At 35.9% G+C, this 12,282-nt stretch overlaps 1 protein-coding gene across 45 annotated transcripts in view; it reads right to left on the bottom strand.

The window, feature by feature from the left end:
- Nucleotides 1–12,282, bottom strand: part of runx1t1 (RUNX1 partner transcriptional co-repressor 1) — a 233,037-nt gene that overhangs the window by 75,659 nt on the left and 145,096 nt on the right. For 4 of the 45 annotated variants that reach the window (XR_015516197.2, XM_087295000.2, XM_087295001.2 and 1 more), the window contains exon 1: nucleotides 8,870–9,304. The exons of 40 other annotated variants lie outside the window; for them this stretch is intronic. Coding sequence is in view for 4 of the 5 variants with exons in the window: in XM_087295000.2 (XP_087151126.1) it covers nucleotides 8,870–8,897 (28 nt within the window). In the remaining variant the exon portion in view is untranslated. Of the gene's footprint in view, nucleotides 1–8,869; nucleotides 9,305–12,282 lie in introns of those variants that run through there. One more of the 45 variants, NM_001076776.5, reaches the window with a different exon arrangement.

Here is a 12,282-nt window from a genome sequence, read left to right as displayed (position 1 = left end):
CAAGACTAAATGAATAAATAAACAGTGCTTTATGGTTTTCTGGGGAGTCTAACACTATTCAAGTACAGAAATTGAAAAATAAAATGCTAAATAACATGGTCATCATTTTAAAAAATATTTTAAAATATTTTTTCAGTAATATCTATATTTTTTTACCTTTAATAAATCATATAATTCTGCAATTTGACTATTGCGGCCACACACATTGATGCTCAAATTATACATTTGAAATATTTAGCCCTAAAAATTATGTCTGTGGACTGTAAAAAAAATATTACAAAAAGTCAAGTAAATGAATATTTGTATGTTGCTTTAACTTATTTTAATACATTAATCAGGATTCAACTATTTTTTAAGTTATCCAAAGTTTAACTTAATATTTTTAGTTTTTTAGTAAACAAACATTTTGTTATCAAGATGATGGTCAAAACATAGTTTATATGGGTGATATGGGTGTCATAAATCTATTATAAATAGTGAGTAAACACAATTTAGCATTTTGAGAATTAAAAAATGTACACTAGAGGGTTAACAAAATTAATCAAACACAATTGTGCCACTCATTTGTTGTTAGCTAATTCAAGGTACACCAGAACATTAACCTTAACCCTAACTTTTTTTTTTTTTTTTGCAAAATCAATGAACTACGCCTGCATCAGCCATTGTAAATATTGAAACATAACAGACCCCTTTTCCCCATCATCCAGTTACAAGAAACTGATCATAGACAAATTTGTTCATACTTGTAGTATCTTTAAAGGAACACTAACGGAAAAAGTCAAGTGTAAGGATGTTTCTGATGTCTCTTTGGCAGCTTGTCACAGACGAACACCCTTTTTTATGGAGGAGATTTACAGACTTCCTGCAAGAGCCGAGTCCATCCCTCAGCAATTGTTACCTCGTAAAAAGAAGTAAACCCTAATGAAGCCATTACACAGTCCATATTCTCCATCAATCATGCCTTTGCACTGATATGCCAAAGCGTAATGTTGGTCATGTGCCATTCTCACCTTCTCCTTGGCAAAAAGCAGCCCCTGAATCCACAGACAAAACGCAATTACAGATAACAATGTGCTAATCTCTGTTCCCAGGGAGCAGAGAGTCGGTCTGGAGAGAGATAGTAATGCCGCGAGGCTGAAACGCAGGCCAGATACAGCCTGTATGACAGACCCTGTGTGTTTTTTTCTGTCTCCTTCACTCTTTCCTGCTAAAGTCATGCTCTCTTCGACCACCCCATCCCCCTATTCGACACACACTCATTCTGACACCTTCACCACCCTGAATCTTTTACCCTTTTACAGCTAATCTTTAAATGTAAATTCTGTGACGGGAAAATAGAGGAGGCACGAGATAACAGGTTACATCTTCACTCCTTCGCTGCTATCGTCTTCTGCATCGCTGAAAAGCACCTATTCAATAAGATTACCTTCTGGCAGAGTGCACGGCGACACACCGCGGCTTTGTATTCATTAAACACACATCCCTGGCTTATCTGAAATATAAAGGGGCTTGTCAGGATGGCACATTGTGTGTGTGTCTAAGGGAAAGGCAATGTGCATTAGGGCGATTACAATATCAGCCTGGTCCAGATGGAGGCAGGAAAATAAACAGAGGGTGAGAGAGAGAGAGAGAGACACAGAAGACAGAGAGGTAGTTTAGCGTGCGCGTGACTGTGTGCGGCTGATAGACGTGAGTGAAGAAGAGTACGTGTTGGAGTAAGAGAGGAAGGGAGAGAAAGAGAAGTTAATTGGCAAGTGAATCCTGGATTAAGAGAGAGAGAGAGAGAGAGAGAGAGAGAGAGAGGAAGACAGATAGCGAGCGAGCGAGGCCGGGCGGTCTGGACACCTGTCAGCTGGAGCATCGGTTTGTTTAGTTAACCCTGGTCTGGACCACAATGACAGCTCAGTTTTAGATAGACACCACTGCACCTACAGATGCAACTTTACAGGAATCCCTTTGTTGCTTTTGAACATCAGAAAAGGAGTTTTTAGATTACAATTCTGCATCATTATTTTGGTTTACTTTTAATGCTTTCAATGAGATTATGATATATAAATATATAAATATTCAGTTTTTTAATAAAAGCTATGAAATGTTGTACACTGCAAAAAATGCAGAGTTCCAGAGAGGGCTGGGAGATTTGGCCTAAAATCAAAATCAGGATTAACTGAACATTTTAACTTAATGATGATTAATGAATGATTATTTTATTTATTTATTTAGTAAATATGCTCACATATTACAAGTGAGAGATTTTTGGATAAAGGGTGCATTAATTGATTCTAAAATAATGGGAAACACACACTATCTACTATCTATGATTATTTATAGAACATCAACCTTAAACAACAAAAATTAAAACACACATTGCCTGAAACAAACAGTCGCTTTTTTACTTATAAAAAGTACAAATAAATAACTTTTGGAAACAAAATTAAGTATTTTAAATTTTTTTCATATTAAAAGTATAAAATAAGCCTCATCTCTTCTAAATAAAATAACTCTAAATAAAAATAAAATAAAATAAATCTAAATAAATTATTTTAAACAGTGCATTTCTTGAATCTTCTGTAAACAGATATTTTAATGTAAATAATCATTTTATTGTAATGGAAAATATACCGTCTCAAGGCATCTTTGGTGAGGCTTCCAAACATCATCATCAATGTAATACAAAACGTGCGACGTGTAGTAAAAATTTTTTTAAAAGAGGTGCGTGGGTATGCGATCGCGCAAAGGCTACGCCAGACCACACCTGTGCGTTTGATGCAGAAGTTTAAATCAGCCTTAACAGAGCGAGGTCACATGACCTCACACACAGCAGGGAAATTGAAAAAAATTGACCTGAAAAAATTAGATTGATTATGGGTTCTGAATGTCGATTTCGATTACTTTTTGAATAAATGCCTAGCCCAAGCAAAAATGCAATCTCCTAAGAATTCACAGACTACTTAAGAATTTGCGGACTACTTAGCGGATTTAGCCTGTTTTGGTTATTTTTAAAACGTAACTCCCGCGAATAATGTCGATTTTGATTAATTGTCCGGCCGTGGCAAAAATGCAATCTCAATTAATTCTTAATTTCCATATTGAATTCCATATATATATATATATATATGTGTGTGTGTGTGTGTGTGTGTGTGTGTGTGTCCATATCAGTTTATAATGGTTCCAGATTTTAAAGAGTATCCCAAAAAAACGGAGAGGGTCCAATAAATAGTATAAACTATTTTCGGTTGCTGATTTTGCGCAGACGAAAATTCTCTAATATCAACACTTCTAGATTCCCCTTGTTGTTCATTTCAGCTGTGTTATTGGCTCTTAGATTAATAGAGTAAAAAAGAGTTTATCATTGTTATTGACTTAAATTTTATTGCAATTCAATATACAATGATCCCTCACTATAACACAGCCTCGAAGTTTCGCAGAAACATTTTTTTCGTGCAATTTGACATGCTTTTTTCTACAGCGCATTGTGTTCCATGTTCTGATTAGCCCAATATGTTCTGCATCCTGATCTCCATGTCTCCTGTACAGTACAAAATGTGTTCAGCTTGCCAAATTTACATAATCTTTGATCGCTAGTGTGACTCTGAAGTGCTGTACTGTAAGTTTGAAAGTTTTCTGCCCACAATGCCGACGAAACGCCCTGCACGGTCACCTGTTTTAGCACCCATTAGGCAGATGAAGATGCTAACCATCGCACAAAAAGTTGAACTTCTGGACATGCTAAAGGAAGGAAGAAGTAACGCGGCTGTAGTGCACATAAATAAATGAGGCTCAAATGGTTTTGATTTTTGGTTTCATTTTTTAATAGTGGACTTATTTTTCTACAAAGGTTTGAACTTTGAGAGTGTTTAAACAAGAGAGAAAAGTGTAAAATGTTAATGCCTAAGAAAAATGTATAGTGGGGGAGGGTGATAGCCTTAAAACATCTTTAATAGTTGTAAAAAATAAAGCTGACTACTTCGTTACTTAAGTTATCCAAAAAAATGTCAAGAATTGTGTTGATTAAGCTCATTATAAATAAGTAGACTGAACAAGAAGTGTACAAGCTAAATTAAATACTGATAAATATTTGATCTATAATTAAAATATATTTATAAATTAACATAAAAATATATGCCTAGGACAAATTTCATCTGTAAAAACTGCATCGCATAAAAAAGCCTGATGTAAATTCTTACACATCCCCCCCTGACTTTATATTGCCTCATTATGTTGTACACTCCAGCCCCACGATACAATAAAAACCACTCATCCTCCTCTCTCACATTATACTTTCATGCTTTATGAAATCCAATAACCACACGCTAAATTCCCCTCGTTGAAAAATTTGTAGCCATTATGCCCCCTATCGATCCGAGGCATGGATTCTGGGAGATGGTGGCCGCCTCAATCATTCACAGCCTGCCCTCCGCAGAGACTCACGTCGAGTCAAATATACAGCCCTCACAAATAAGGGGCCTTTCTCCCCCCTGACAAAGCCCGACAAATCATGTCGCTTATTTACAGCCCAAGATTGAGTGTGTCAGCAAGTCCAACAGTAGCCCTCAATGAATATAAAGAGCCTCATACATGATAGAGCTCAATGGAAAGAGATGCGAGTGAAACGACGCTAATGCATTTTGGGAATGTTCCCCTTAAGAGCTGAAACCTATAATGCACTTGGCTGATGTCACGTAACTGAACTCGCTCATTTTTCTTCCCTTTTGTTATTACAATTTTTATTCATCCAGAGAAATTATATGGTCTGTCAGCTTAGACCTTTTTGCACACGTACGGTTGCTCGCTGCTAAATTTACAGTCTGTGTTTCTTGTATCCTTACGCACAAAGAGGGTGCTTTTTGATTTAAATGTCCGCGAAAGAGAAATTGTGAAGCAACGAGACGTGCTGCGTATTTGTGCAAGTGTCTGGTAAGAATGTCTGCCAGTTTATGTATGGGGTTAATGACATCACTAATGAAATGAGTTACTGCAATGATAACACGCTTGGCTTTCGGCCAGAACGTCTGCTGTTCGTCATTTAAAATACACAGTAAGCACTTAACTACAAATGTTTTTACACTGCTCTGCGTTTAAGGTAAATTAGAAGCACATTTATCAAGAGAAGAACATGTAATGCTCATCTTTCATGAATACAACAACAAAAAAAGAAAACAAAAAGAGTTCCATTTTCCTCATAATTGTTAATTAATTTCTAGTGATGCATAAAGCATATTTCAAGATCTTCCGTACAGAATAAATGTATTAAATAAAAGACTAAACATCTCCCAGACACCCTTGAAAATAATGGATGAGTATTTCCATATCTCTCTCTCACACACACAGCTGTGTGTGTTGGTGTGGGCAGCCGAGTCATCTCTTCATTATGCTGTGGCAGTGTCTGGTTTCATGCGTTTGACCCGCGTGTGGCCAGTGGGAGCGGAGGAGAGGGGAACAGGTGTGAGGCAGGCAGGCTGGTGGCTGTGCAGATGGCCTCAGCCAGAGGATGTTGCTGCCTGTTAATGCTGGCTTCAAACACACACACATGCGCAAACACACGCCGATCCCTCACCTCTGCCACCACCATACTCCATTTATGCCTTTAATCAAGGTATACGCTCTCTTTCTGCACTGACACTTGGTCTCCAGTGTAAATCTCGTGTCGGCAGGAGCAGTGGGAAAAGGCTTTAATGAGGTGATGACCATATCATAATGGAGAAAGTCACAGCTGGACCTCACTTCCGTTTTCTGAACCACATAAAATATCAGAAATGAAAAACGTATCTTTAAAAGACGCAACTCTAATAACAGAAAAGCTAACTTTTAGGGGAAAAATATAAATCTACTTTCTGACACAACACAAATGAGTGACTGGATGTGTTCACACTTGAATTTCAGTTCTCTAGTAATGGCTCGAGTGGCATTTACACTTCAGTTTTTTTTTAAATACAAGATAAATAAATAAAAATACAAAATAAAAAAAAGAGTATGACTTTTATTTTGCAACAGAACTTAATGAATATTCATATTATGCTGTGTGTGTATTTGTGATAGGTTCATGAAGGACTTATAAATGACATGTCACGCGTAAAGGAGTCAAAGGCGCGTCAGAAATTGTTCTGGCAAATGTCTGCTGTATTGAACTACGATTGAGTAAAATAAATAAAACAGTAATAGCTTTAAAAAAATGTCAGCAAAATTGTTGCAAATAATTTACATGTTTTAAACTAACAAATTACATTTAGTAATTTTCAACTTAATGTGTTTTTTAAATTCAGGCCAAATTAACTGTTTACAATTGAATAACTTAAAAACAATTGTAAATCCAAGTTTTCATCTTTGAATCATTTTTTCAGTTAGTCACATTTTCTGACTAGGCATGGGACGAAAGCTGTTTTCAAGGTATACCGCGGTTTGGAAAAGTCAAGGTTTTAAAATTTTTCTGCTATACTGTTCCTACCGTAAAATATTTTTATTTTAGTTTTTTAGGACAACAGTTTCTCCAGCAGAAAATGTATATTAGATGCTGTTTTAAATTGTACAGAAAACTGTGTTTTTGAAACAAATGAAGACAGCAGAAGTCAATGATTCATTTGAATTATATAGCCTGACATGTTTACTGTTGCAAAATATTTTAAACGTCTCTTAAATTAAAATATAATTTGTTCAAAGTTTTTTTTTTTTTTTACCCAGACATTTAAAAATATATATATTTTAAAGCAGGAATCACAATACCGCGATACAGTGAAACCGTGATTTTTTATCATAGATTATCATTGCGTCAGAATCTTATGTCAGCCCATGTCTACTTCTGACATAACGTTTATGGTTCTGTTAAGGAGCAATTCCAGCGTTATGGATGAGACATTTGCAGGAAAATCTCAAAACATATATTCATAGAAAGTATATGCTAACTTTATATTGAAACATCTGTTTTTACTTCCCAAAACAACTACCACAGAGTTATGGGATCAGAAAAATGTCAATCTGTAAACATTTTGTTATTTATTTTTAATAAGGAAAATAAACATGCATTATGGATGCGACAAAAAAGTCTGCAAGTTTACATTATGGAGCATACTTTGTAGCAATTCTGTGAATTAAACTGCACAACCCAAATGTAGGCTCACTATAGAACAAACATAATCGATTTGATTTTATTTGACATTTTTTTGCATTTATGAGGGAAAACCTATACATTATGGATGTGATATATGTGAAATGGTCTGTGTTGCATTCATATTTCAACTAAGCTGTTTCAAAGTAATTCGGAAAGGAACAAAAACTCAACTTTAATTAACCTCAGTAACAGAGCAATCTTACTAGAGTTCAAGTGTGAACACATTCTTAAAATCATTAACAAAAACAACAACAACAAAAATTTATATTTGACAAGCAGCACTATGAGAATGAGCATCTTTCTTTAGGCAACACAAACTCTCTAAAATCCTCTCTAATTTATTTTTTCTTGCCTTAAATGCACATGCATAGCCGAAGAGAGAAAGGGAAATAAAAGGCCGCCCTTTAATTTGGACTTTTTTTCTTTTCAAGACTCCTTAGTCAAGAGAATTTAAGCTTAGAGAGCAAACTATTCACATCAATATGGGTTGAGAAGATGAGCTGGACAATTGAGATGGGAGCAGCTCTTTTTTTTTTTTTCTTTTTAAGGTGGCTGGGTCACTATAGATAAGCACGTTTTCCTAATTTCTTTTGATGTCACAGCTGTTAATAGAGCTTTTAGTCAACTGTGATATCACAATTGTCAGACATGTCTTGTCAATTCATAGTGACGTCACAATCGTCAATGTTTCTGTTTAAAACAGTTAATATCACAATTGTGATACGCTAGATAAATGTTCATCTTTATCTACTGCCAAATCCCCACTATCACAGACTCTTCTCAAATTATATTAATATTCCAAAACACTTCAATTGCAATGTGACGATTTTATTATTAAAATAAAATAGCTTCTTAATCTACCGTGCCATACCAACTGTCAGGTGCATTATTTCAGACTTGATTAAAAAAAGGGTCTTCCGAATCCATCACGTTGTCACAATTTTCTGCCTGTCTCACACCAGATGTTTACCTGTGCTTGTAATCAAACATTTGATTTGATCAAATTTGCAGCGCGTGAGATGCTCGCCGACTAGCCAGCACAATCCTCCAGCTTATTACAGACAGTTAATGTGTTTATAGACGGAGGTGATATTACACACGGCCGGCAGATGACTGTTAATGTTTGACTTGCTGACTTCATATGTCGTCAACGTTAATATGGATAGTAAAAATACGTTAAATAAATATGTTGTCATTAAACAATGTATTTAAAAATATAATAAAATGAATGTTCTGGGGGGAAATGTCTGCTTTAAAATGTGTGCGTAAAGACCTACAGTGATGTGCAAATTGTAAAGCTGTAAACTCTGTGATAGACTATTAAATGTACTTAACACACGCGAGATAGCATATTGACAGGACAAACAACGTTTTACTATCTAGAATCCACACACACATTTTATGTATAGATTTAAATACAATATAAAATATTGTGGAAATTAATATGCGTAACACCAAGCGCTTATTGTATGGTAGAGTATTGTTTACAAATAGCCTAGTGTAAAACGGTCAAAGCCTGTTCAGTTTTAATAACACAACCGACTGCTGCGACCACGTACTGTGTTTAGATATGACATATGCATGTATTACTATTTATTGTTGGTGACATTCGTGTTACGAAGTGAAATAGGGAGAAAAATAATATAAAGTGCATTTTAATAACACAAACCTAAACTAAGACAGGCTAATGCATTTAATAAATGTGGCTGAAGTGCACAGGCTACTAAATATTCAGAGGAAAAGGACAGTAACTGAGCGACTTACACTGAAAAGAGGTAGAAATTCCCACCATGCGTAACGGCGTTGTGAGAGAAAAAAAAATAATTTCCTGTCCTGGACTCCAGACGATATATTAGTGATGGTTTTCAGTCCTGAACGTGTACTTCCAAGACGAAGGAGAAGACGTGTCCTTTAAACTCCAGTGCACAGCTCTAGAAAGAGCGGCTCCCGTGTGCTGAAGGACCTCAACCTGACAAGAGGAAGATGCTGTGTGTGTGCGTTTCTCGAGCTCAACTCATTTAGCGCGGCGTTTTCCTTCAACTGTCCGAATGCTTGAAGACGAGACAAACGAAAACCTTTGATCCTGGTGTGCGACAAGAGTCTGAAATATGTCGGGATCAGCGAAGTAGTGTTGAAAACGGTCTCTACAGAAGAGCGTCAAAGCGCGCGCCCGGCTGCCTGGAGAAGCTGTGGTCCTTTGCCTCTAGTCGGCGAGCTTCGGCGGCGGGAAACCCAGGTGCAGAGTGGGCGGAGCTTTATTCACCGGAGGGCGGGGCTTGAGACAACAGGCATCTGGTTATAAATGTGTACAGGTTATTATGGGATAAACGCCATATAGAGCTAGGCAGATGAGACTGTTGGGGAAAAGGATGGTATAATAAGCGATAGTTGTAGCAATTCGTTCTCTCTCTCTCTTTTAAAACTGTAAACTGTAAAAAATACTGGGTTACACACAATTCATTCATGTTGTCCCAACACAAATTGATTAAGTTACCTTAATTGTTTTTACAAATGTAGGTGGATTGAACACAAAACAATGAAGTTGTCACCCAAAAAAACTCAAGAATTGTGTTGATTCCACTTATTTTAAATAAGTAGTTGGAACAAGTAGCAAACTTATTTTTTCATTAGTGTTTCTCATTAAAAAGGCTTTTGAAAAAAAAGGTTTCGACTGCTTAACAACTTGTAAGCATGTAGATTTGCTTGCTAATGCCACTGAAACAATTTCAACTCACTGTAGTTTTAAAAGTTTAAGCTGAATCAAATTAACTATATGAGTCATTTGAACTTATATTATATTAAAATGACTTAAAACAGCTTGTGTACCTCATACAAATAAGTTGGAACATAACTGACTTTGTTTAATAAGTTACAATTAACTGTATTGTCATGACTTATTGATCATATAATTTTCTACAGTGTAGGCCACAAGTGTCAGACACAAAAAGGTTTGTACTAAATGATACAAAAAAAAAATAGCAATTATTCTGTTTAAGTTACTTTTTTTTTAACCTCATTAATAAGATTGACTTACTATACGCCCCAAGTCAGGTTTTTTAATGCATAAGCCGGCAGACAAAATAAAAACCTTTAGCAAAGGCAAAGGTTTCTCTTTCTAAAATGCTAACACATCTTTTTACTAGTGTAAATACCCAACATAATTTTTCCTACTTGTTAAAGCACTGAATTTATACAGTTCTGTCCTCGAGTTGATTCATAATAATATATAAAATAATTTATAATATAATTCATTCATTCATTCATTTTCTTTTTCGGCTTATTCCCTTTATTAATCCGGGGTCACCACAGCAAAATGAACCGCCAACTTACCCAGCACATTTTTACGCAACGGATGCCCTTCCAGTTGCAACCCATCTCTGGGAAACCTTCAGAGATTTTTTCAGTATAAATATATAAAAATATTGAAAATCAATATAAATTTTAAGATGTGTTAGCATTTTAGAAAGAAAAAACCTTTATACTTCACACACACTCATTCACTACGGACAATTTAGCCTACCCAATTCACCTGTACTGCATGTCTTTGGACTGTGGGGGAAACCGGAGCATCCGGAGGAAACCCACGCAAACGCAGGGAGAACATGCAAAATCTACACAGAAACATCATCTGACCTAGCCGAGGCTCAAACCAGCGACCTACTTGCTAGGAGGCGACAGCACTACTTACTGCGCCACTGCGTCGCCCTAATATAATTATAAATTATAATGTTCCTTGCAACTGTCGCCACTGGCTTGATTGGTTTGGGACTTGTGGAGCTGCGCATTGCTGGACTTGCCCTTCAGTGTTTGGACTTTCAGCATTGAAATTTAAACCACACTGAACTGAACTAAACTTTAACTAAACTAACTTCAACTCTGAAAACTGGACTGACACAGATTCGGTTCACTTGAACTTCTATGTTAAGCTGCTTTGACACAATCTACATTGTAAAGGCACTATAGAAATAAACAAGAACTATTATAATATTTTTTATTTTAATTTATATTTTATCATTTATTATTATTTTTAAATATTTATACTAACTTGTGCATAAGCATAAGGGTGTATCTTAATATAATAATTAATGTATGTAATATTATTTTACATTTCTTTTTTAAAGTGTAAGCTTTTTCCTCAAACATTTTACAGCAGGAAAAAAATGGAAGAGTATATAACATGTAACAACAACGATTAAAAACAGGGGAAAATGATACAATTGCTATTTCTATGGTGATACATTTTCAAGAGGTACACTTTTGTGCTTTTTTTACCCATTACAGATGCAAAGTGATACATAAAATGGACATATTTATGCCTACATTATTCATAATTATATAATTTTTTAAAAATTTATATTGATTTTCAATGTATATTTAAAAAAAACACATTTTTATATATTCTATACTGAAAAAATATATAAACAGATATGACCAATGATGGAACTTTCTAGCAAATGCATCAACTCTTTGTTTTTATATGGTCAGATGACGATATTTAGAATATTTTACACTCATCACACACACACATACACATACTTTAGGTAACTCATGCATGCTCTTCATGTGTTCTCCTGCAATTAATCGAAATAAAAGCTGTTCATAATAGACATGGACAGACATGTTGCTACCAGGTGTAAAAGCCAATGCTTATCAGTTGACCCCCAACCACCACCAAGACACAAAAATTTTGTATCAGGTGCAAACAAGGCCATATATATCCCCAATGTCCCCAAAAGCCCAAACCCTCATTTGTAGTCAATCAATATGAGTTTTTACAATGACCCCTTCTTCAACTTTTCCATTTGTTCCCCCACCTCAATCTGGAATATTTGGTTACATCCTTGGGCAAACACTTCCCCGACCATCTGGACTTCATCTCGGGCCGCCGAGCCAGGAAAAGCAGAAGCGCCGTTTACAGCCCGATGATAACAGCCTCTTTCACACAGACGCCGTTCATGAAGTTAATGCGTCGCAGACTCCCTCGCTCAAATCTCGCTTTTAACCCCAACTCGACCCATTCATCGTACGCCTCAAGTGAGATGTGTATATTCTAGGGGGTTTCTTTTTACAATAAGGTTCTGCAAAAAGATTATGAAATCCTTCTGGCAACTGCCATTGGCCTGAGCCCAAAACATGATGTCTTTTACTCATGTTAACAATGTTTTCCTCCAGCCCCA

The sequence above is a fragment of the Danio rerio genome, chromosome 19, assembly GCF_052040795.2.
Source record: "Danio rerio strain M-AB ecotype USA chromosome 19, GRCz13ab, whole genome shotgun sequence".
NCBI lineage: Eukaryota > Metazoa > Chordata > Actinopteri > Cypriniformes > Danionidae > Danio > Danio rerio.
This window is presented reverse-complemented; position numbering and strand designations above follow the sequence as displayed.